At 45.3% G+C, this 26,910-nt stretch overlaps 1 protein-coding gene across 1 annotated transcript in view; it reads right to left on the bottom strand.

Moving 5' to 3' along the window:
• LOC147110942 (inositol 1,4,5-trisphosphate-gated calcium channel ITPR1-like) overlaps positions 1-26,910 on the bottom strand; it is a 509,662-nt gene that overhangs the window by 311,663 nt on the left and 171,089 nt on the right. The window contains exons 12-18 of the mRNA XM_085999984.1: positions 19,819-19,973; positions 14,947-15,046; positions 14,702-14,862; positions 12,842-12,983; positions 3,404-3,562; positions 2,623-2,795; positions 1,799-1,918 (exon numbers count right to left, since the gene is read on the bottom strand). Coding sequence (XP_085856110.1) covers positions 1,799-1,918; positions 2,623-2,795; positions 3,404-3,562; positions 12,842-12,983; positions 14,702-14,862; positions 14,947-15,046; positions 19,819-19,973 — 1,010 coding nt within the window. The remainder of the gene's footprint in view (positions 1-1,798; positions 1,919-2,622; positions 2,796-3,403; positions 3,563-12,841; positions 12,984-14,701; positions 14,863-14,946; positions 15,047-19,818; positions 19,974-26,910) is intronic.

The following is a 26,910-nucleotide window of genomic DNA, read 5'->3' as shown; positions in this document are numbered from 1 at the left end:
CCACCGTCAACCCTTTGAGTGACATTCCCCAATCAATCCTACCCAACTTGCACCTCAGACCATTGTAGTTTCCTTTATTTAAATTGAGGACCCTAGTCTCTGAGTCAACTACTTCATTCTCCATCGTACAACAAGATTGCTAATTAATCCTTTCTCGTTACATAATACCCAGTCTAAGATGGCCTCATCTCTGGTTGGTTCCTCAAAGACTTAAAACAAAAGAAAAGAATCGAGTTCCTCAAACTCCAGAGTAAGTTTATTTAACGTTTAACTGTCAAGACACCTGCAAGTTGGATGCTTCGACATATGTACTGTTCATGGGCAAGTCAGGCCATGGAAAGGTACATAAGAATTAAGAGCAGGAGTAGGCCATACAGCCCCTCAAGCCTTCTCCGCGATTCAATATGATCATGGCTGATCATCGAGCTCAACTCCACTTTCCCGCTCGATCTCCATATCCCTTGATTCCCCTAGAGTCTAAAAATCTATATATCAGCCTTGAATATACTTAAAGACTCAGCATTCACAGCCCTTCCAAAGATTCACAACCCTCTGAGTGAAGAAATTCCTCCTTATCTCAGTCTTAAACGGCTGACCCCTTATCCTGAGACTATGCGCCCTAGTTCTAGACACTCCAGCCAGGGGAAACAACCTCTCAGCATCTACCTGGTCATGTTTTATGTGGAAAGCAACTAGCCAGATTGGAACAACGGTGTGGCAAGTCAATGGGGGCTAGCTCGGCTGTCTATTGGGGTTGGGGAGACATTTAGCAGCACATCACTCAGATAGTTTGTAAATATGGTGAAATCCATGATAGCACATACTGAACCTAGTCTGTGAAAGAAGCAGACTCAATGGACCACATTAACCAGTCTCGTTTCATGCTTTTTTGAGGTCGGACAGCATCAGAAGTAAGAAAGCATCTGCAAAGGTCCAGGAAAATGGTTGCTACGCCTTTTCTAGCGTTAAACAATTTCATGAAGACAAAAGGACATCGATCTGAAATGCTGGGCTTTTTGCAGCTGGTTGCAGTGTTCAGCTCCATCCACAATTCCTCATAATGAACACTCAGGCTTGAGCTAAAAATTGGCAAGTAACATTTGCACCGCACAAGTGCCTGACAATGACCATCTCCAAGAAGGAGAGTCTAAACCACCTCCCCATGACATGCAATGGCATTACCAGAAACAGAACTGGACCAGCTACATAAATGCCGTGGCTACTAGAACAGGGCAGAGGCTGGATATTATGTGGCGAGTGGCTCACCACCCGACACTCCAAAGCCTCTCGAACCACCTACAAGGTGCGAGTCAGGAGTGTGATGGAATACTCTCCACCTGCCTGGATGGGTGCAGCTCCAACAGCATTCAGGAAGCTCAACACCATCCAGGACAAAATCAGTCAGAAGGACAAGGGCACCAGGTGTACGGGAACACCATCACCTCCATTTTACCTCCAAGTCATACGCCATCCTGACTTGGAAAAATATCGGCATTCCTTCATTGTCGTTGGGTCAGAATCCTGGAACTCCCGACCTAACAGCACTATGGGAGCACCTTCACCACACGGACTGTAATGGTTCAAGAAGGTGGTTCAAAATCACTTTCTCGAGGGCAACTAGGGATGGGCAATAAATGCTGGGCTTGGCAGCAACGCCCACATCCCAAGAACGAATTTTTAAAAAGTAGTGCGCTGTCACCCTCCAAAAAAGTAAAACACACTTGCAACCAAACTGAATTCAAGTACTATAATGACAGAAGCAGTGAGTTTCTTTTTTTTTTTGCAATGTGTTACTTACTTTGTCTCAATAAGAATGTCACCATTCGCTGGATTCAGTACGGCCTTGCAGATGAGCTCCTGGGTAACTGGAATGGCTGTGTTGTTGGACACACACAGGTCAGAGAGATAATCGAGAAACCTGGAAATGAGAAACACTTCACAAGTCAGATTTCAGTTAAAATCATTACAGGAAAAAATACCATTCTGTACAGAAAAACAACTGGATCAAATTATACATAAAATGCGGTGTCAAAGTTATAATTAAGCCACACACGACAGAATATACCTGATGGACATATAAACTTAAACAGGTGCTAAGGACTGCCTGGGGTATGGAGAGAAGGAAGGAGATTCACAGGAAGGGGGGAAGGCGGCGGAGGTAGGGAGGGCCGAGGGAGGGAGGGCCGAGGGATTAGGAGGTAGGGAGGGCCCAGGGATTAGGAGGTAGGGAGGAAAATGAGGTGAATGTTGTGCGGGTTCAAGTGAGGTAGAAGTTGTGGGGGGGGGGGGGGGGGCGAGAAAGAGAGGTGGCAACAGGGTGGGCAGAGGGATTTCCCACCCATTTAAAATAATATCCTTTATAGACAAGTGTAGAAAGTGCATTTGACAAAATAAAAGTTTGTAAAAATAGCTTCCTCAATATTTATCCAGTCAAATCAGTTTTGAGAGTTTAGTGCGGTGCCTGCATTATCTGCGCTCCTCGTTATCCAACACAATATTCCCAGGACAAAACCTTGTTCGAGACATTCCCATTCATGGGGAAACTTGTCTGCGCATCATGGAGACACAAAACATTTTTGGACCCAGTGACGAAACACCGCACTGCCTCCCAAAGCATCTCACCTCGGTTCACGGTTTTTCCTGACCAGGTTAACAAAGGTTTCGATTTCAGCTGCTGTGATGTGTTTCTCCAAGAGCTTGCGGTTATTGTGCAGCAACGCTGTAATGGTGTCTTCGGCCAGCACGTCGTATCCAATCTGCTTCTGCATGAAGCCAAACTGCTTTGCTATGTACTCCTGGAGAACAGAGCACTCAAATAAGAGCCGCTTCAAAACACGTACAGCTCCTGAACAAAGCCCCTGAAAAGCCTCCTCCATGTTTACTCAGATGGAAGAAAAAGACCAAGCAAGTTCCATCCATCCCCAGCAGTACCTCCTCACCCACAGGTTTCTCCCCTCTCCATCAAAACACACACTAAAATGGAGATTTGTTGCATTCATAGATACAGACTATTATTTAGTTATAATTTTTAAAGGGCGATTGTATATTTTGTCAGATTCTCATGCATGTGTGATTCTATGAAAAATACCCAATTACCTAAACCATATTCCAACTGTGTAACCTCCAAACTCAACCCCATTTCCTACAGTCAGATGGAAATTCTAAGCAGCCTCTCTGCATCCCAGTATTTTAGTTAAAAGCTTTATTTTAAAGCCCATTATCCAGTCAATGAGACAGAAGTTGAACCCTGCTCTTATTATCCAAGATGACTAAACAAAAATTGCACTCTGCATTTGCAACATGTGAACAGGATGCTTACTTTAGACTATCAGTGAAGTTTGTAACAGGCACATCAGCGTTAGAGGCCATGTGACAAGGAGTTTCAGTATTTCAGCCCTTGTACCTGGTTCTTTCTGTAGTCCTGCTGGGAGTGTCTCAGTACCCGGTAACATAATCTGCAGATATGTCGGAACGGGGCGTGCCTCTGGTCTCCGAGTTCCTCCAGCCTCAGCATAGGGCCGTCGCCACTGTCCGTGAATGGGGCCTGAAGCAGCTTAAAGATCTGCAGAGTCAAGACAGTAACCAAGTCAACGCCAAAGGTCCACCAATAGAATGTCAAATATGTCGTACCGTACCCAAGTTTATGGACCGAAAACGTACGAAATACTGCTTCACAATTTCGACGCAAACTCGATGGGCCAAATGGCCTCCTTCTGTGCTGTACTATTCTATGATGCTATGAAATGGCAGCAGTACCCAGGCAACATTTTATTCTGTTCAGCATCATAGCTTGTTTCCCATGCGCCAGCACCTCCCTCATGCTATCACATGGAGTAGTTGAGGCAAATAGCATAGATGTATTAGAGAGGCCAAATAAGTACATGATGGAGAAAGAAATAGAAGGGTATGTTGATAGGCTGAGATGAAGTAAGGTGGGTGGAGGCTCATGTTGATCATGAATGCCGGCATGGACCTGTTGGGCCGAATAGCCTAGAAATGACCGAGAGCGCGCAGGAAGTACCGGGCATCAGCATGGCGGTGATTTTCTAGTGTAATGCGCTCTTTGCAGCGCTAATCTCAGGAAGAGGCCAAAGGTCGCCTCTGTCTCCCACTTGCAGTGTAGGGGAATGGCGAAAAACGGAGCGACCCGAACATTTGCTGAACGTGCTTCAAAAATATTAGCTGCCACCCGACATTTGTCGATTTTTTATGTTTATAACATGAATGCAGATAAAAAGAGAGCTTATCACAGATCATCTTCAATCGTTGCAATGGAATTCACCTACTGATTGACTGGTAAAAACATATGGTCGATCCGCATTGTATAATTCATGAAGGCTCAATAATGACATGAAATTATTCTTAGATAATACATATCCTGGAACATATAATGCTGGCTCATTACATATATTTCTCCATATAATAAACGAGTAACTGAAATGTCTATATTCTCTGTTGTGTTGCAAAGACTGAGAGGTGCATGGCTGCAAATGTAGTTCCCCACAGTGAATCCTGTGGGGTCCGCTCATTTATTAACAGGTTTATGAAAAATGTTTGTCTAAGTATCTAATCTGGGAACAGATCCAGTAGAGTCTCATCATTCAGTTTAACTATTCTTCTGTGCCTAACGGGGCCCGTTGATTATCTGGGCCGATCTGCCTGAAACCGAACTGTGAGTCTCGTCATATAATACAGTCTGAATCCACCACCACAGGTGGCGAATGTATTTCGATCAGTTTAGGCAAATGGAATTATACTATTGACCTGGATCAGTAAATGGAATAACATTTAATTACCAAGAGCTGCATCAACAGAAGTGGGTGTGAATCTCACTGCGAACGTTCGGTTTTTTGCGGATGTTGAACAACCCCTACTGTTTAGGTTCAGTTGTAGAGTCGAGTATTGATAAGAAATGGGTGTGTTTTTGTTGAGGGGTGAAATTATTTACTGACCCACAAACACTGTAGGCCTCCCGGAAAATTCAACTCCACCCCCCTAAATACAACTCCCCTCCCCTCCCCCATCCCACCCCAACCCCAAAACTGATGGGCAAAAAATGAAAGTTTAAAAGAAAAACCTTGGCCAAGGACAAGGGCAGCAGACGCACGGGAACATCATCACCTCCAAGTCACACACCATCCTGACTTAGAAGTATATTGGCCATTCCTTCATCGTTGCTGGGTCAAAATCCTGGAACTTCCTCCCGAACAGCACTGTGGGAGTACCTTCACCACACGGACTGCAGCGGTTCAAGGCGGCGGCTCACCACCAGCTTCTCAAGAGCAACTAGAGATGGGCAATAAATGCTGGCCTTGCCAGCGACTCCCAGATCCCATAAGTGAATTAAAAAAGAAAGCGTTTAACGTTCCAGGGTGTTTTCCACTTGTCAGCGTCCATCCTTATAAGTCCTGCCAGACTCCTCATGACCATTAACGCTGCTGAAACACCTTTTAGCGGTAGCACTCGGTCCTGATTTAGTGCGGGCAGCCAGGCGAGCGGAGAACTCCAAAATGGATGTGCTGCCGTCAACTCGGCATTGCGGGCTAACTGATGCCACGCTCCACCTGTAATTACTCAGAGGGCAAGCAACGGCAGCGCTGCCAACCTGCTGAAAATGGCGGCCGCCACGGAACCTGCCACCAGCTGGCAGAAGAGCGCGGCTGCCATTTTTGCGCCCGCCGTTTTTGCACCATTTCGTGGCAGTAACGGGTGGCGCAAACCACCTGAATTTCTGGGCCTATGTAATTCATGTTTGGCTGGGTGGTGCAGCATCCAAGTGGTCGGATGTAGGCTTGCTGCCACAAATCCTTGTGCAGCAAGTTTCTGATCTTTGTCACGATTACAGGAGCTACATATGCCTCCGTGAGAGAGAAAGAAAAAGAAAGCAATTGTATTGGTGGAGAAGAGATTGATTTTAAACTCGGGGCAGGATTGGTGCATGGGAGCAGGCCAGGGTAAGTGACACGCTTACATACTCATGCCAGGAGAGATTGTAGCTCCGGGCCTCACTTACAGACACAAGATTGGACTCCCACCCAAAGCCACAGGAATCACAGCCAGTCTGACTTGCTAATTTAAAGGGAACCCTGCCTGGTTGAGCGAGGTGGGGCGGGGAGGGTATCCTTGCTGCCTGAAAAATTGCAGTCGGCCAGATTAGAGCACAAAAGGAACGAGCAAGTCCCACGCTTCATTTTAACTGTCCCTTCGCCTGGCTTCCGCTAGCCTTGGGGGGGGGGGGGGGGGGGAAGAGAGACATCGTGGAGTGCTAAAAGACGAACCTCTTCGTATGGTGGAGCAATAGACTTTCCGATATAAACAGGATGGGTTTGAATTGTCGTGAGGGGAAAGCATATCTTGTCTTCTGATATGTAAAGTGCTTGTGCAAAGAAATACATGACATTAATGACATCAGCCATGAGTGATTAAAGTGCAACTTTAGAGGCTAGGGTAATAAACATAGGTAGAGGTATCCATTAGTTATAGTATGGAAAGATAATGGTTGATAAAGCCTATTCTTCGAAGAGGTTGGAAACTGTTAGGTCAGGAACTCTTGTTTAAGGAAAGTTGCTTTGGAATAAAACAACTACAAATGTTTACATGAATAGTCCGTCTTCAAAGGATTTGGGAAATAGATACTTGTATTCTCCCAATCGAGCATCCAACTACAGCTGAATGTCCCCAACCACTGGCGCTTCACTTGGCAGATTATTCCCCAGACATTGGCATAAATAAGTTCCTTCTATTACCTGTTCCAAGTTATATTTGTGATCGCCAGTCCTATTAACTTGCTTTCTTTGAAAGTAATTTACCTTACCTAAGTAGTTTAATACTTCAACATTCTCCCCTCAAACATCCTCTCTCTAGGCTGTAGAGATTGAGCATTTAAAAAAAATCCTTATTAGGTCACTCCCTGCTCCTTTGCACTTCCAATTAGACTAATTAATCTTTCCTGCACGCTCTCCAATGCTTGTATTTTCTTTCATAATGTGGCGACTAGAATTACACACAGTATTCCAAATATGATCTAATCAATGCATTGTACGGTCTTAACGTAACCTCAGGAGACTTGTATTCCACTCTGACTATATATCTTAGCAATTACCTCACCGTGTTGCCTGGATACTTCCAGAGGCAAGTTCACCACTTTCCCCAGGTCTCTGAGTAACTGTACTAATTCTATTCCATTCACCAACCCACATTATTTAATTGGCAGTGCGACATTTCATCTGCCATCAGTCCACTTGATGGCATAAATTATCTAAATCCCTTGCTACATCCTTGGCTTTCACCTCACTGCTCATTTTGGAGTCATTTGCAAATCTGACAATCTTGCAGTTGCAATCTTCCAGGTCATTTATGTAAATTGGGAATAAAGGTCCAACCACTGAACCCTCATAACTATTTCTTATCTTTTATCCAATTATATACTGTAATTCCCAAAGCTTTCACTTTAATTAAATATCTTAAATGCATAATCTTCTTTTGATTTTCTGAAGGTATTTCATTCCATTGTCCACTTAATTTTCAAAATCCTCAACAAAAAAAAATTAAGGTGGTTTGTCAGACACGATCTTTTACCTTCTAAATCCATGCTGTCTATTTCTAATATGGTCAGTTCTACACAAGTACATCTCCAGCCTACCCATCATTACTGGTGTCAGTCGTGGCTCAGTGAGTAGCACACTTCCCTCGGAGTCAGAAGGTCAATGGTTCAAGTCCCACTCCAGAGAATTGAGCACAAAATATAGGCTGACACTTCAGTGCAGTACTGAGGGAGTGCTGCACTGTTGGAGGTGCCGCCTTTTGGATGAGATGTTAAACCAACCCATATGCCCTCGCAGGCGGATGTAAAAAAATCCCATGGCACTATTCGACAAAGAGCAGGTGAGTTCTTCCCAGTGCCTGGCCAATATTTACCCTTCAACCGAAATCACTAAACCGCATTATCTGGTCATTATCTTTTTTTTTTTAATTAGTTTATGGGATGTGGACATTGCTGGCAAGGCCAGCATTTATTGCTCATCCCTAATTGCCCTCGAGAAGGTGGTGGTGAGCCGCCTCCTTGAACCGCTGCAGTCCATGTGGTGAAGGTACTCCCACAGTGCTGTTAGGTAGGGAGTTCCAGGATGTTGACCCAGCGACGATGAAGGATCGGCGATATACTTCCAAGTCAGGATGGTGTGTGGCTTGGCGGGGAATTTGGAGGTGGTGAAGTTCCCATGCGCCTGCTGCCCTTGTCCTTCTAGGTGGTAGAAGTCGCGGGTTTGGGAGATGCTGCCGAAACATTGCTGTTTGTGGAACCTTGCTGTACACAAAGTGCCTGCTGCTACTACACTTCAAAAGTACTTAGTTGGCTGTAAAGCACTTTGGGACTCCTGGGGTCGTGAAAGACACGACATAAATGCAAATTCTTTCTGTCATCTTTATTTGGTATGGAAGTTAGTTTAATAAATTTGTGGTTACAACTGCTGATCGCTACCACCAATGGAACATGGCGGTGTGTGCGTGATGCTGCCACCCCGCTCTGTCTTGCACGCAGTGCCACACATTGTGGAAAGCTAAGTTGAGTTTTTTTTAAGCTGCTACATGACTGCATTGTTTTGGGTTCCTTTGTGGGTACCCAGATCAGATTCATTCCCTATTCTTGGATACAGGTATTATATACACCTTCTTCCAAACCAGCAGGCAGTGATTCTCTTGTGATGTTGTATAGTGTCCCATAAGTCTCCTCCCTGGCCTTCTTCAACACCATTAGATAAATGCCATTAGGTCCAAGGTACTTTAACGTGCCCAGTTTCTCTGCCACAATGATAGCAAAAGTCTCTTCGGATACTTGAAGTGGTATAACAATAATAATAGGATATATTTGTGCTATCCTCGGTTAGGAATAACTGGAAAATATCGATTATATTCTCTTTTTCCTCAACTTTACTTTTATCTTTATGTTCTAACTTCCTCTCTTTTACTCTTATACTGGGAATGCCTCAATATTGCTACAATACAACACTCCTATACTTCAAAAATACTTAATTGGCTGTAAGGTGTTTTGAGGCGTTCTTAAGTCATGAAAGGTGCTATATAAATGCAAGTCTTTCTATTTGTTGCCTTCTTTAGCTATTCTCATTTCCAAACATCGTTCACTTCCAATACTTCTTCCGCTGTTTTTGTACATTCCTGTACTCCCAAAGTTACACATCTCCTTTCTCCTTACAGGCTTTCTATATTACTTTTCTAATTTCAATTGGTGAGTAGCTGTCCTCTTAATATATTTTTTTTGGGGAGGTGGTTAAGCTTACACTGGGCTACTTGGGGCACAAGAGAAAAACAGTCTGGCAACTAACTTTAAAATCCAGTTTTCTATAAAAAGCTCTTAGTTTTAAAGAATACTGATGAAATGTCGAGTAGTGATGCCATTAGCTACAAAACATGTAGTGAACTTGTCGACTGAAGAAAAAAAATCGAATTGCAGCCAGAGGCTTGACAGCATGCAGACAACTGATCATTTGGAGTTTGAGCTCCTTCCTGTCTTCTGTCACCTCTAACACTGTTGGCAGATCTATGCAACCAAACAGTCTGGAGTCCTGAGTGCTCAGTCTCGATGCCAGAGGAGATTTTTGAGTCACATTGCCATTATAGCAAAATTCACCACAAAAGACATTTCAAGCTTTGTTGGCTTCTCACAATAAATATTCCACTCTACTTGCAGTCTCGACATGCAGATACTTTCACAAGTGGGCAGGATGGAGACTGATCCCAAGGGTGAACAAGTTGTTCAATTGTTGGTTGTGAATTTAAATGGACTTCACAAAATCTTTGCATTTACATCATAGAATTTACAGCACAGAAGGAGGCCATTTGAAGCACCATGCCTGTACTGTGCTAGCTCTACTTTAATCCCACTTCCCTGCCCATTTCTTTATATTCTTCCTCGTCAAGTAGTTACCCAATTCCTTTTAAACTGTGTTATACTTGCTACCTCAATATGTCACTTATGGGAAAGCATTCCATGTTCTAATGCTTTGTGTGGAAAAAAATTCTTCCCAACATCCTTCTATTGATAATTGAGTCAAAGGCTCCACGTTACTGCTTCATCGATGAGTGGAAGCAATCTTTCACTATTCACCCTCTCACAGTATCATTTATTCACTCTCTGAAAACCCTTCATAACCGAGATCTGTCCTCAATCTGCTGTTCCAGTGAAAGCCTCACTTTTTTTTTTTGGAGTCTTTCTCCATCACCAAGACCTATCATTCCGCAGACCACTGTACCCCTTCCAAGGATTAGATATCCTTCCTATGAAATACAAAGTTGGCCTAACCAATGTCTCACAGAAATTCAACATTATCTCCTTGTTTTTATATTTAGTACAATAACCAGAATCTAATTTGCCTTTTAACTTTTATGTATCTGCTCCCCTAGATTTCTTCCACACTGTTAAGAGTCTTACCATTTACGGTGGGTGTACGTCTACTCACTGTTCTTCCCACCCACCCCAAAGTGCACTAATTCAACATTTCTCTGCCAGCTATTTGCCCACTCCACGAACCCATCTATGTCCTCATGTGACATCTTGCATTTTTCTCAATAGATTGCCATGCTCCCAATTTGATATTACTCCTGCTGCGCCAATGTCCAAATCATTTATATAAATGGAAAACGAGGGGTCTGGCACAGATCCCTCAGCAAACACCACGACCCACTTCCGGTCAATCTTGGAAACATTTACCCTCGAGTGTTTCTTTTCTGACCTCCAAAATACTTTCTTTGCCACAGGCAACCATCAGGAAAACCTGTTGCATTAATAACCATATGCAAGATACAAATACTGACTGAAGTGGAGAACTATAGCAGATGAGGACACTTTGTCTATTCTCTAACCACGAGATCAAGAATTTTATTATCTGAACCTTGTAGTTAGCCTTTTTAGTAGTCCTGGACTTGTAATGAAAGTTAAAACACTTTTATCCATTTGCCTATAATTTGTCACATCGACTTCTGCATTATTGCCTACTTAAGTTGTCAGCCTTGGCTCAGTGGTAGCACTCACGCCTCGGAGTCTGAAAGTCGTGAGTTCAGGTCCCACTCCAGAGAGTTGAGCACGTAATCCAGGTCTGACACTTCCGTGCCACTTGAAATGAATACAGAACTACACAGATGGATGGTTTCGCTTTTGCTGGCTAAAAGCACTCTACCCAAATTCAAGATGCACAATTGCCTCCCCTTATCCCCTCCTGAAGAGTGGGACTGTTTGCTGGCGATTGGTTCTACAGATTCCAGGCTTCCTACGGTGCTGTGCCCGAGTGCTCATTCCTCACATTTAAGCCCTGCTGAAGACTGTCAACAGATTATCTGACTGTAGAAGACTTAAGATCTTGGCCTGATCATGTTCTCACCCAGCATCCACATCCACTTGCCACCATGGGCCCACTTGCACATTTGGCACTTCCTTAGCATGTGATGCAGAGACTGCCCAAGTCTGAGGTCAGCCATAGCTCAGTGGTAACGCTCGCACACAACTCCGAAGGTTATGGTTCAAGCCCGACTCGAGACTTGAGCACATAACCCAAGCTGATACTCCACTGTAGTGCTCCATTGTCAGAGCAGCCATCTTTTGGATGAGACATTAAACCAAGGCCCGTATGTCCTCGCAGGCGGATGTAAAAAATCCCATGGCACTATTCGAAGAGCAGGCGAGTTCTTCCCAGTGTCCTGGCCAATATTTATCCATTGCTGATCGAATGCCACCAATGGAACATGGCGGTCTGCCCTCTCAGGTGGACATAAAAGATCCCATGGCACTATGTCGAAGAGGAGCAGGGAAGTTCTCCCAGTGTCCTGGCCAATATATATCCCTCAATCAACATCACTTGAAAAAAGCAGATTATCTGGTCATTGATCTCACTGCTGTTTGTGGGACCTTGCTGTGCGCAAATTGGCTGCCACGTTTCCTTACATTACAACAGTGACTGTACTTCAATAGTACTTCATTAGCTGTAAAATGCTTCGAGACGTCCCGAGGTCGTGAAAGGCGCTATATAAATGCAAGTTCTTTCTTCCTTTACTTAACCCAGGAGACAGTGAAGATTTTCTAACAGTTGAGTTCAGAACTTCAAAAGGGTACAGTACTTAAAAAATAAGATTGGAGTATTATTCCGAGGAATTGAGGATAGACTAGCCAATTTTTAAAAATAGATCGGCAGATTGAGTTCTTCCCACAATTCCTCACTATGGCTGCTTTTACATTGCCCTTTTACATTGCCCTTTTACATCGACACTGCCAGTTCCCGATCCCCTAACTTCACGTATCTGGCAGGAACGCCAATGGAAACTTGCCAGGTCTGCAGAGACTTCAGTGCTGAGAAGACCTGGTCAAAAAAAATGTCTGATTTCAGTGAATCTGGCAAGTTTTACATTGGGATTACTGTCAGGTGCCCACTACCCACTTGTTGGGAACCAGTGGGACACGCAGCGTACTGGAGACGATGCAAGAGCTGCTACCAGTGCACTAATTCATTACTATTGCTATCACTTGAAAAACAGCTGTGTGTGGGGGGGGGGGGGGGGGGGGAAAACAGCTCCCTCATTTGTGTCCAAGCAGACTGTAAACAGCCCCAGTCTGACAACCACACGAAGCAGTACTCTAGAACGGCTGGCCTCAAGAGAGCATCACAACAGAGAGCATGTGATTATATACACACTCCAAACATTGGCACATTCATGAATTTTACTAATGCAACATTGAACAGTTTCCTTCAGATTACTTCATTTAGTGAAAAAGGTGTTTAGATCCACTTCTGAGCAGAAATAATGGAGACCTCCCTACCCCCCTTCGAGATCTCACCTGTTTTAGGATGTTTTGCTCTCTCATGAGTTTCTGTCGCTCTCGGTTGGGCTTGTTAATCACCACTTCAAGCACATCTTGAGCTGAATTTGGAACATCCGCAACAAAGAACACCAAGTCTTCCAGAAGCTTTGTAACAAAGCTGTTGAAAATAAATTTGAACAAAAAAAATGTTCAAGAAGCCCAAACCTCAAGTTTAGAAAACAGCGTAAACACACCACAATAATACAGTATTACAATAATACAACATTTACACATTTTTGCAAATATAAGGGCATTTTTTTTTCCTGACACCATTTTGGCACTCATATCCTGGCTTCGTTTTTTTAAGTTCAGTGATTGGCATCCAAGCCTGGCAAGAACGCCAATTTAAAAAAAAATTAACTCTCGAAACATGGGCATCGCTAGTAAGGCCAGCATTTTTGCCGATCCTTAGTTGCCCAACTTCAGAGGACAGTTAAAAATCAACCATGTTGGCGTGGGACTGCAGTCACAATAGGGCAGGTTTCCTTCCCTAAAGGGCTTTAGTGAACCAGTTGGGTTTTTAATGACAATCCGACAGCTTCATGGTCACTTTTACTGATGCCAGCTTTTTCTTTTTTTAAACTGAACGGTCATGCTGAGATTTGAACTCGCACTCTCTGAATTACTAGTCCAGTAATGTAACCACTATACTGCCAGACCCTGATCCTTGGCCCATCTGCTGACATATTGCTTGTGCATACCAGCAAAGCAGTTCTTTTCTAGCTAGACTTGATATGGGCTGAACATCTAGCAGGAAGGCCGGAATTATCTGAATATCTAATCTCCATGTGACTTCTTTAAAAGTACTAGTTGCCCTCCTGTGGTGTTGTACTTGGATAGTTCCAACCTAGAGGGGTCTTCGGTGTACTTGTGTTTGAGGAGAGATGGGGGGGAAAAGAATAATTGGACCAAAGTAGAATCCAGTCCTCATTCTAAAGTCATGCATTTTGTCCTTATTAAACACTCTAATTTTACTATATAATTAAACAGCAAATTTAATGCAATTTGGCGAGCAGAAAACCAGAGTTGGTTGGAGCAAGAGGTACAGGTCGAGCTGGGAATTTATCTGGTGAGAGGATTTAGGTACAGCATGAAAAGTTCACATAGGAAGCTTCCATTACAAATATGGAAATAGGAATTTACAATGGAGGAAAAAGTTGACAAAAAAATGAGACAACAAGAAGTAAGGCTTTGTAGACGGAAGTGCACACAGATATAAGATTTTGAATACGTGAGAGCTAGATTATTTTGAGTGGGAACAATAATTGCATGAACATTTCTTCTTCCGCCCTCTCTCCTCCCCGCAGGCCCATGATGAAGTGTCTTTCAACTATGGTCTCTTCCGGCAGTGAGATTTTCTGTGTTTTTGTGTTTCAAATCCGACTTCACAACACAGGATATACATTTTTTTTTAATCTCCACAAACCAACCCCCTAATTGTCAGGTTGTTCCAAATTTTCAACTGACCATAAAATCAATTCCAGGTCAGAGACGAGCTAAATCTCATGTCTTTGGCACTTCCTGACCAACCTCCAGAATGTACTTAATATCAGCTCATCCCTGAACCATCTCAAATGTTCCTGTGTCGACTGCAAGGAGGAGTTGGCCAGAACCAAGGAACCGTAATCAAGTTGCAGTATTCTTTCAATAACTACAATAAGGATGCTTAATTAAGAGCATTGGCAGTGCATCCTGACAGTTGTCTTAAAAAAAATGCAGCACTATTGAAATTGGGGAAATCACAAATACAAATCAACTGAGGGGATTCATGTTCCAACTTGTCAGGAAAACGCGGGTGGTCAATTACTAGTTGCCTGTTAAAAAGATGTCACCTACCGTCTTTCATTCTGAGTAATAGTGCCCTTCTCAAGCTTGCCAGCTATCGAGGCCAACACTTTACTGGCATCATTGGCAAAGTCCAAGTCTCTCACTTCAGCTGGTGAAACGGGTACAATGGCAAACGCTTCTTTATCCTCTTTAGTTGGAGAGGTGCCAATCTGAAGTGGAAGGAGATAGCAACAGTGTCGGTATCAAACAGTTCATTGGCTTTTAATATTTACAAGTATTTTTTCTAAAGTTACCTTCAGCATAACTGGCCTCTCTTCATCTTTATCTATTGGAATATTGGTGCTGTGAACCCATGTATTTGTGCAGAGATGCCGGAGTCTAACATAAGAGTTCCTGGAACACACGTTAGTATAGAAGTCAAAACACAACTTCTCAATGACTTCGACTACAACAACAACTTGCATTTATATAGCACCTATAAATGTAGCAAAACGTCCCAAGGCGCTTCACAGGAATGTTATCAAACAAAATTTGACACCGAGCCACATAAGGAGATATTAGGACAGGAAGCTCGGTCAAAAAGGTAGGTTTTAAGGAGCGTCTTAAACAGAGGAGAAAGAGGTAGGGAGGCGAAGAGGTTTAATGAGCTACAGAGCCTAGGCAGCTGAAGGCACAGCCGCCAATGGTGCGGCGACAGAAATCAGGGATGCGCACAAGGCCAGAGTTGGAGGCATATTAACGCCCACTATAGTGAGCCGCAGGCTTTAGAGAAAGGCTGAATTACCTCACAGAAGACCAACAGGTTAGCTGCTCATGGTCATTTGATTCCACATTGTTTCAGTACTTTATGTAATACACTATAATGCAGTGATTTTGTTTATAATACGTATCTTAAAAATTTGGAGGGGGATATGGATGTCACTAAAGGAAAGCAGATCGTCATATGTGTTTGTGAATTAAATATATACAGTTACCTGTATAGTGCGAGTGTTATCCAATAAAATTAGTGCATGTGGCTAAAATGGTGTCACCGTAGCCACAGCTGTGGCTAGTCAGCGTTTTCGATTGGACAAAAAGTAGTAGTACTGGGCAATGTCTATATGTGGACATTGAAATTATGCCGGTCATAATCTGCCCACAGGTGGGCTCCACTTCTGATCAAAATTCTGTCAGATGGCACGAGTAACATTTTCCAACAGATTTTAAGCAAAAAAAGTAACAGTTGTCATACACAAAACACTAAAAAAAGGATCTATTTATGCATCAGGTACGACCACTATATATCTTGGACACATACTACTCGCAAAATCATACATAGAGACAATGATCGTGTTGGGAAACTAGTACGTGTTCAAGTAGCCTTGTGAATTGAGGTAGTTTGTTGGATGTGGTGTATGGGGAAGGGGCTTCAGCTTGAGTTGGGTATTGGGGACGAGTATTCTCTCCTTCGCTGCCCTAGTTATGCATTCCTGAGCAACGGTGCATCATGCAGGTCTCCAAGAAAGGGGGCCCAGCTTTTTCCCCCTGGTTCTAAGCACAGTCTGTATTCCGACTGATATACAAGGGTGACCGTTTAGCCTCAAGCTATAAAGTACACGAGCATTTTATTATCGGTTCTTTACACAATAGATTGTCGAATGGGCAGACTTCAGTGACTGAATAAAACAAATTCTTGCTTCAATTCCCACTGACTGACTGTGGCCTTAATTGCTACACTTTCTGTGCATAATTTCTCATGTACTGGCAAGGGACAAGAGTGTTGCGAAATGGAGCATTTGTTTCTTGGACCCAGCAACAGCAGCCGAATTCTGATAAAACACGTGACTTGTTAACCAAAAGATTTAATGCAGTGAATTGAGATTTCTCGAACTGTAGAGCAAACCAGTCTGAAAATCTCTAGCATAACACGACTCCTTCAGCAGTTTAAAAGAAGAAAAAAAAAAAAATCACAAAACATTCAGAATTGCTGGTTTGATTTGGAAAAAGGGGATCTTTAAAGCAATCTTTTGCACAGAAGAAATTTTTTCCATGAAGTGATTTGGCTTGCAAGAGTATGGATTCAATTCCTCGCGATACCACCAATGGATGCGCCATTTCTCATCATGTAGAGTAGTGTTGTCCAATACGTTTGCCATTAGCCACATGTGGCAATCTGAGAATCCAGATGTGGCCAGCTGCGTTATTCATTAGTAAATTTTAAAAAGTGAGTAATAGGCATGCACGCTGGGCACATGATCTCAATACTCATGCGCACTTCAACTTTTTTATGCATTTGCAGTGTGTGAGAGTGGTATTTAATAGTGGAGTGTTTTCCTTCCTTAATTACCGAATGGTGCTAGATGTTTGTAAAGTAAATATACAGAGTTACCTTTATAGTGCAAGTGTTATCCAAGGCGTTTTCTAATAAAATTAGTGCATGTGGCTAAAACGGTGCCACCGTAGCCACAGCTGTGGCTAGTCAGCGTTTCCGATTGGACAAAAGGAAGTAGTACTGGGCAATGTCTATATGTGGACTGCGTGTTTCACACCAGCCTGATCTCATACTAACCCAAGGGTCAAATAGGAATACAGTTTGTGTCTGGGCTTGGACCACATGGTTTGGGAAAGGGAGCTTTTAAGATCTGTCTGCACACCACGAGAGAGACTTGGTTCGTGGATGTTTAAGATGCCAGTCAGCGTTAGTTGATAGAAGAGCATGCTCAAATACATATTTAGTGGAGGCAGGCAAACAGCGTATATTACAATCAGCTGGAGCAAATACATTTAGTGGAGGCAGGCAAACAGCGTATATTACAATGAGCTGGAGCTAATACATTTCACACGCCTATCCAGCCTGCATTTTGTCAAAAAGTTTGAATTAACCTACAATCTCGGCTCACGTGCAAACTTGCTAGTTTGAGAACTGCCATTGAGCAAAAAAACTAGTTTGAACTTCAAAACTTGCAGCTCGTGACAATTTATTTGTGTACATTTGCCAAAATAGATGGTTTATCTCATAAGCTTGGTCCAAAAAAGCTGCCAACAGGTTTTTTTTAATGCTCTCTTTCCAATCATTTTAAGTTGTTTTTCCAATCGTTTCTGCAACAGCCATTTAATGCCCCTCTATTTATCATTGAAAAGGTGGTTTGTTTATTGACATGCGTGATAATAAATAAGCCAACACTGGCAAACTGTACCAAGTCACATGGTTGGCAGATGATCAACACAACAGCTTATAAGCAGTTGGTCAAAGAGCTCTGCGTTATGTAAAGAAAGAAAAAACACATTTATATGCCACCTTTCATGTCCTCAGGATGTCCAAAAGTGCTTCACAGTCAATGAAGTACTTCTGAAGTGTAGTCACTGTTGTAATGTAGGAAACGCAGCAGCCAATTTATGCACAGCAAGGTCCCACAAACAGCAATGAGATGAATGATCATGATATGGTGATGTTTTTGGTCGTGTTGGTCAAGGAATAAATATTGGCCAGGATACCAAGGGAACATCCCTGTTCAAATAGTGCCGTGGGATCTTTTACATCCAGCTGAGCGAGCAGATGGGCTTCTGTTTTAAGTGTCATCCAAAAGATGGAGACCAGGTTAAACCCGAGGATGCACTCTCGACTGATGTATGCACATGATTATTTAATCTGAGGATACCTTTCCAGGAGAGATGCTAGGAAATTTAGAACTATCAACAGTTTCCTCGATGACTTAATGGATAATGGCAATACTTAGCCATACAGACCAGAAAGTCCCACGTTTGATTCCCGTTCTGTACTCCGTTAGCTAATCTCACCTAGTACTGAAGTTGTGGTGGTGGGGATTCAGTCAGGGTTCCAGTTGCCTATGGTAATCCAGTGACTTATGTTGGAAAGTTTATGTGCATGGCTTTTGGGTGAGAACTAAAGGACACCCTCACTGATAAATTAATCTGCTGGCACGCACTGGTTAGGTTGACACACAAAGAATGTCCCATTGGGCAAGGTAGCTAGTCAGCAATTTCTATTGGACAACAATGGGTTAAGAGTTCGGAGGTAAACTTGAACTTGGATACCACGACCAAAGACCACGTTTATAAAATGTTAACTCTCCATATGACTGACCTACTGAACTGCAAATGAGCACAGAAAAGCCTTTCTACTGAATTTTAGTCACGTATCGAGTCAAAAATATACCGGCTATTAGGAGTCTCAGCCTCTATATAATCACCAGCATATGAAAAGTTAGAAAATTATTATTGGGCAGCAGATGGATTTGCCCTTACCTTTTGACCATCACCAACAGACACAAAGTACAAGTCGCAAGTCAGAACCTCGATAGTACAGCTTTCCCAAGTTCGGGTACTCATATTCCAAACAGAAGGTGCCAGATGGTGCTTGGTTGCCATTGGTGTCAGCCTTGGCTCAATGGTAGCAGTCTCATCCGAGTTAGAAGGTTGTGGGTGCAAATCCCACTCCAGGGACTTCAGCAAATAATCTAGGCTGACACTTCAGTGCAGTGCTGAGAGAGTGCTGCACTGTCAGAGGTGACTTCTTTCAGATGAGATGTTTAACCGAGATCTCTTCTGCCTCAGGTGGACGTAAAAGATCTCATGGCACTATTTCGAAGAGCAGGGGAGTTGTGTCCTGGCCAATATTTATCCCTCAACCAACATTACTGAAACAGATTATCTGGTCATGTATCTCATGGCTGTTTGTGGGACCTTGCTTGTGCGCAAATTGGCCACTGCATTTTCTACATTGCAACAGTGACTAGACTTCAAAAGTGCGTCATTGGCTGTAAAGCGTGTTGGGACCGCATGAGGTTGTAAAAGACGCTATATAAATGCAAGTTCTTTCTTTCTTTTATGTTGTCCAAATTGCCAGACCAAGTTAGTTGCAACAAGATTCTAATCATTCACTGCTTTGAACAAATTCTCCATTCAGTGGAAGTGTCCCTTTCTGTTATAAAGTACAGGGAACTTTACTTCTAGCTCAAAAAAATCCAGAATATCAGAACTTGATATGAATTCAAAAAAAGATTTAAGCAGATACAACACCAGCGCCACGTTTTAAATCTGATTTTTGCTGAATATGTACAGAACTTTCTAAATATCGAGCGGCTGGTCCATGAACATTTATTATCTGTATAAATTGACAGCTGAACTTGCCCAAATGCATTCATTCGGCTACAAATCGATCATACCTTGGAACAAGAGAGTCCCCTCTTTGGAGGGTAGTTGTATCTAGCTCAAAGATGGAGGAGATATGATTTCCCTCAGGCACTGACACGAGTGTGTACATCACCTTCTCCTGGATACTGTGTATTCGGTTTCTCAAGGCTTCCTGCTCAGAGTCAATCTGGTGAAGACAGCAAACACAAGATTTAAATGTTTTGAGATAGAGAACTAGAAGAGAACTGAGTGCTAAATGGATCTTAAAGATGCAGATGAAAATAATTAATGATGTCTGTTCAACCATTATCTTCAACATAATCCAAGTTTCTTAAAAGTTACTAACTCACAGCTGGCACTGGGTTCACATGGAAACCTTGAAGCATTAAGTAGCGTAATGCTCCTGGAGTTAAAATCTCCACTCAGACAGATGTCCCACTTTCATCTGCAGTCTCACTCTTTCCACGCATCAAATTCACAGCACATACTGAAGTAGACATCAACAAAGGAACATTGATTCCTTTCAAAAAACACAATACTCATGGGGGGGATGATATGAATTCCAAAATGACTTGTGTGGTGGAGAAGAGGGTTAGTGACTGCAAACTGAACTATAAAATCTATTTGAGTATGTCCAAAGTAAGAAAACATATTTTTTTGTTGAGCAAAGCAGAACACAGATACTACCGCGAAGAGTGGAAGATTTCCAGCACAAGCAAGATGAGCCGAATGGCCTTCGTCTGTGCTGTAAGATTCTATGATTCTAGGAGTAGTAAGGAGCAGAGAAGAATCCAGGACCAGTGCCCCTATAGAAGCACAGGAGCAGGGGAAATCACAAAGTTTTCAAAATAAATTACAGCAAGAAGTCTCTCCAAAGGGACAACTCGGGGTGCTTTCAGCAGTCGTGTCATAGTCTAAACAGGGTAATGGAAGAAAGAAACCAATGGTAACTGTAAGGAGGTAGGCAGTTCACTGCTTTGCCCTTGATAACATTGTCCACAATTGCCTAAAATAAAACCACTACTCAAATGTACACAGGCGGCTTAAAACATGCAGTTATGTGACAGAGAGGCTGAACGGTAGGAGCTGCTCTGTCACACGCTCGATATTGTCTCACTACCTCAAATATCCCTTACATAAGCATTCAGCACATCATACTTTCAAAGCACGAAATTCAAAATGTCCAGTTCTTTAGTACATGTGCTTTAGACAGTGCAAGGATCAGTGGTTTCAGGACAAAACAGCAAGACTAGCACAACAGAACTTGCAATATCAAACCCTCATGTAAAAGAAGCAGCTGACTGACAGACGAGCCAGAGGTGAGAGGAGGAGAATTTTTTTACGCAGCGAGTTATGATCTGGAATGCACTGCCTCAACAGTACTGGTGGAAGCAGATTCAATAGTAACTTTTAAAAAGGAATTGCATAATTACTTGAAAAGGAAACATTTGCAGGGTGATGGGGAAAGGGCAGGGGAGTGGGACGAATTGGAGAGCTCTTTGCACGAGCATGATGGGCTGAATGGCATCTTCCTGTGCTGCACAATACAATTCTATGATCATTTTCATAGTAGAAAAGTAGTTGTTGAGTATTGCCCAAAATTAGCTTACGCTGGCGGGGTAAACTTGTCATGTTTTGCAATCAGATTGCCTTGGGATCCAATGGGAGTTGTGCTTGCAGTCCAACCTAAGCATGATTTGATTAATTCCAGCATTTCTTAGTGCAGCTAGCAGTGCGGCAATCACAGAATGGAGATTGGATACAGTGGCAATACTCCAAGTTAACTTTCATTCCTACCCACACGGTCTGATTTGGACAATTCATGGAGGGGCCCTGGCACCATAAATTATGGAGAAACCGGATACGATTCTAGTAAATCTCTGCTGCACCCTCTCAAAGGCCTCGTCATCCTTTCTCGGTTGTGGAGCCCAGAATTGGACACAATACTCCAGCTGGAGCCTGGCCAGTGTTTTATAAAGATTTAACATAACTTCCTTGCTCTTGTACTCTATGCCTCTATTTATAAAGCCAATGACCCCTTATGCTTTTTATAAACACCATTATCAACTTGTCATGCCATCTTCAAAGATTTGTATATGTGAACCTCCAAGTGTCTCTGTTTCTGCCCCCCTTTAAAATTGTACCCACATAACTTTACTGGGATGAAAGGATATATAGTTACAATGAGGGACTTGGAAAAAGTAGGGATATATTCACTATGCAAAATGGGTTAAGGGGAGGGGATCTAAATGTAAGTGTTCAAAATTTTAAAAGGGCAAACAGTAAAAAGAAATGATAGATTTAGGATTAGTACTGGAAGCATGAAGGGCTGGAACGGCGAGAAGAAATCATTTCCATTCAGTTATTAGAATATGGGTTACGCATTACCAGAATTGACTGTTAAAGCTGATTTGATCACAGCAGTTAAGGAATTAAATAAAAACTTCAAAAATATCAAGAGCTATGACAGGCAGGCATGAAGTGGGATTATAGTCGATAGTTTGAAATGTGACTTAGAACAGACACAGGATGCATACAGACTCTTTCAATGTTACTGCTATTTATAACTAGCTTATAATTCTGGCTTCTAACCCAGATCAAAAAAATCGGCTTTGTAAACCAATCCCCCAACTCGTATATCTTGGGGACAAAAGATCAGAGAATAAGAATAAAGATTAAAATTCTTAAGGGCAACAAGATCTGAAAGAACTTTAAAAAAAAATAGAAACACACACGCGCACACGCACAATGCTGTTAAATGTTATCCCCAAGTGTGACACAAACAGTCCCGACAAACAACTGCCATAGCAAGCTCATTAGAGTCCAAAGTTAGCATTTAAATGTTCAGTCATCTGGAAGATCTGTCTTACACATAAACCAGGAGTACCAAGGTAAACAGTGTCACCACATTACAAGTGCCAAATGCTCATTTATTTCATTTCAACAAGTTTCTTATTTAATCCAGGACATCTACTCAGACCTTTATAAGGGCAGTCACATGATAGGCTGAGGATAGCTTGGCTACGATCTGGCAGGAGATTGATTAGATAAGCATCTGACATGACATAGGACAAACAGCATCTGTTTTGTTAGACACTCATCATATCTGACTGCTGCAAACTTCCCTTAACCATCCAACACAGATAATTTATTCAAAAGCAAAATACTGCAGATGCTGGAAATCTGTGAAAAAACAGAAAATGCTAGAAATACTCAGCAGGTCAGGCAGCATCTGTGGAGAGAGAAACAGAGTTAACGTTTCAGGTTGATGACCCTTCGTCAGAACTGGAAAAAGTTGGAGATGTAACAGGTTTTAAGCAGATTCAGAGGCAGGGAAGGGGTGGGGGGGGGGGCTGGGGATGAAAGAACAAAAGGGAAGGTCTGTGCTCGGGGGGGGGGGGTGGGGGGGGAGGCAGGAGAGATTAAATGACAAAAGGGATGTTGGTGCAAGGCAAAAGGAGACGGTAATGGGACAAGAAACAAAAGATGGGTCTAGAGGGGAGTGTAAATGGCAATGACAGAATCATTAACAACTGCTGGCCGAAAAAATGGGGCCGGTGGTTACGATCTGAAATGGTTGAACTCGATGTCGAGTCCAGAAGGCTGTAAAGTGCCTAATCAAAAGATGAGGTTGTGGCGGACCGACCACAGAATGGACACAATCCGCTTTTTGGTCCGTAGACTATAAATCAGGCGTCATGCCTTTAAGAAGGATCACACCTTTAAGAAACTCGATCTGCAACATAGTTAAGCCCAGAGCGGGGGAGGAGCAGTCGAAGCTGTGGACTGGAAAAGGCAGTCGTGCTTGGTGTAGGCTCTGACGCCATTTTGTGTTCAACATGCAGTCTCAAGAATTAAACCTTTTCTGTTGAACCTCTCCGAGTTCAGTATTTTTTGCTAGGAGTACGTAGACTCCTACATTGGTGACCCCGACGCTCAGGACAACTCCTAAGCGTAACCATGGCTGACACAAACGTAGTTTCTGTGAAGCTGCCGGAGTTCTGGGAGAACCTAGCCACCGCCTGGTTCCTTCAAGCCGAATCGCAATTCCGACTCCGCGGCATCACCGCCGACGCAACGACGTACGACTACCTCCTCGCCTCCCTGGGCAGCTCCACAATCACGAAAGTCTGGACAACACTACAAAACCCTTCGGAGGAAGGCACGTACGCACATCTCAAGGCCGCGCTCCTTAAAAAATTCACAGCCTCCCAATTTTTGCGCAACTGCCACCTCTTCGACCTCCCGGGCCTCGGTGGCTCCACGCCGTCAGACTTGCTCTCACACATGCTTGCTCTGACCAACGAGAAACCACCCGGCTCCCTCTTCCGCACGCTCTTTATCCGCCAACTACCTCCCAGCATCCGCCCGGCGATCGTGGCTTCCAGCCTCACGGACCTCGAGGTCCTGCCGACGAAGCCGATAAGCTCCAGTCCGCCGGCTCCAACCACGTCATCACCCCTGGCCTGGCCTCCGCAGCGTCGGCGCGCGCTCCACCCTCTATCGCGCGGCCACACAGCTCGGCCACGAGGCCCCCCATGTCCCCCAAGCCCTCCGACCCAGGGCTACTGCTACTTCCATACCTGGTTCGGCGCATGGGCACGCCACTGCAGCCATCCCTGCACGTTTCCAACCGCCCCCACACCGGCCTACACGATGGCCGTGGGGCAAGCAGGCGCACTGCTGTACGTTACGGAGAGCGCCTCCGGACGCCGTTTCCTATGCAACACGGGCGCGCAGCGCAGCATCATCCCCGCGTCCGCCCTCGAGATCCAGCGAGGCGGCCGCGGCCCTGCGCTGGCTGCCGCGGCCCTGCGCTGGCTGCCGCCAACGGCACCGACATCTGGACGTACGGCACCCGCACCGTCACCATCGACCTCGCAGGCCGCCGCTACCACTGGGTGTTTATCACCGCCAAGGTGCTCTCCCCGCTCCTCGGTGCGGATTTCCTGTGCGCCCACAGCCTGTTGGTCGACATGCCTCGGCGCCGCCTCGTGGACATGAACACCATGTCACCTATCCCGGGCGCCATGCCCCCCCCCGCAAAATGGCGTGGCAGTGCCGCGCCCGCTCAACGGACGACTACTCAGCACTCCTGGCCGAGTTCCCAGCCCTCACCAACCCGACCTTCTCCGCGAAAGTGGCTAAGCACGGGGTAGAACACTTCATCCCCACCACAGGCCCACCGGTGTATGCCCACACCCGCAGGCTGGACCCGGCCAAGCTGGAGATCGCGTGGGCCGAGTTCGCCACAATGGAACAGCTCGGCATCATCCGCCGCTCCAACAGCCCCTGGGCCTCCCCACTCCACATCGTCACCAAACCCGACGGGGGATGGCGCCCCTGCGGGGACTACCGGCGCCTAAACAACGCCACCACGCTGGATCGGTACCCCATACCGCACATTCAAGACTTCTCGGCTAGACTGGCCAGCCGCTCAGTCTTCTCCAAAGTCGACCTGGTGCGCGGTTACCATCAGGTGCCAGTCCACCCCACGGACGTTCCCAAGACGGCCATAATCACCCCTTTTGGGCTATTCGAGTTCCTCCGAATGCCCTTCGGCCTCAAAAACGCGGCCCAGGCCTTCCAGCGGCTCATGGACTCGGTCCTCTGGGACCTGAAGTTCCTCTTTGTCTACCTGGATGACATCCTGGTAACTCGTTCCTCCAAGCAGGAACACATCGAGCACCTCCGCACCCTGTTCCAGCGGCTCAGTGAGCACGGGCTCATCATCAGCCCAGCCAAGTGCCAATTCGGCCTCAGCAGGATCGAATTCCTCGGCCACCACATCACGCAGGATGGAGCCATTCCCCTGCCCGCCAAGGTGCAAGCCGTCCAGCAGTTCCCCCGGCCTACCACCATCAAAGGCCTCCAGGAGTTCTTGGGGATGATCAACTTTTACAACCGCTTCATTCCCGGAGCGGCCTCCCTCATGCGGCCCCTATACGAAGCCCTCCGGGGTGAGAAAGACAGAATGGCGATCGAGTGGTCGGCGGATATGTTGACCGCTTTCGACTCGACCAAAAAGGCGCTTGCCGACGCCACCATGCTCGCTCACCCACAGCCCAACGCCAGGGTGGCCCTCACCACGGACGCCTCCGACCACGCGGTCGGCGCCGTGTACGAACAGTGGGTCGACGGGGCCTGGCAACCGCTGGCCTTTTTCAGCCTCCAACTGCGCCCCCCGGAGGCCAAATACAGCGCCTTTGACCGCGAGTTCCTCGCACTGTACCTGGCAGTCCGCCATTTTAGATTTCTTCTGGAGGGCTGCCCCTTCACCGCGTTTGTCGACCACAAACCCGACATTCGTGATGGCGAAATCTGCGGACCCGTGGTCAGCCAGGCAACAACGCCAGCTCGCCGCGGTGTCCGAATTCACCACGGACATCCGGCACATCTCCGGTCGAGACAACGTGGTGGCCGACTGCCTATCCCGCCCCGCCGTCCACCTGGCAGTGGACTATGCTCAACTGGCAGCTGAGCAACGCACCGACCCCGATCTGCTCTCCGCGCCCACAACCCTCCCAGGGCTGTGACTGACCGACGTCGGCTGCGGCCCGTCCGCCGTCAGTCAAATGCGACACCTCCTTGGCGCAACCCCGCCCCGTAGTCCCGGCGTCCTGGCGAAAACGGGTGTTCGACATCGTCCACGGCCTCTCACACCCCGGCACCCGCGCGTCCATTAGACTGGTGGCCAACCGATTTGTCTGGCGCGGCTGGTCCAGATCCTGCATAGCAGCTTGCCAACGTGCCAAAATCCACCAGCACGTCAAAGCCCCACTTGAGGAGTTCACCGTGCCAGAAAGAAGGTTTGACCACGTCCACATCGACCTCGTCGGCCCCCTGCCGCCATCATAAGGTCACACCCACCTGCTGACAATCGTGGACCGTACCACCCGCTGGCCCGAGGCCATTCCACTGACGTCCACCACCACCACAGACATCGCGAGGGCGTTCATCGGTACCTGGGTCGCTCGGTTCGGCGTCCCCTCCGACACGACGTCGGATAGAGGCCCGCAGTTCACCTCTAGTCTGTGGGCCGCCATCGCCCGAAACCTCAGGGTGGCCGTTCACCGCACCACGGCTTACCACCCCCAAGCCAACGGACTTTGCGAGCGATTCCA

This window comes from Somniosus microcephalus, chromosome 11 (assembly GCF_052327205.1).
Source record: "Somniosus microcephalus isolate GS21.2 chromosome 11, FLI_Smic_1.0, whole genome shotgun sequence".
Lineage (NCBI taxonomy): Eukaryota > Metazoa > Chordata > Chondrichthyes > Squaliformes > Somniosidae > Somniosus > Somniosus microcephalus.
The sequence above is the reverse complement of the archived record's forward strand: the minus strand, read 5'-3'. Positions and strand labels throughout refer to the sequence as shown.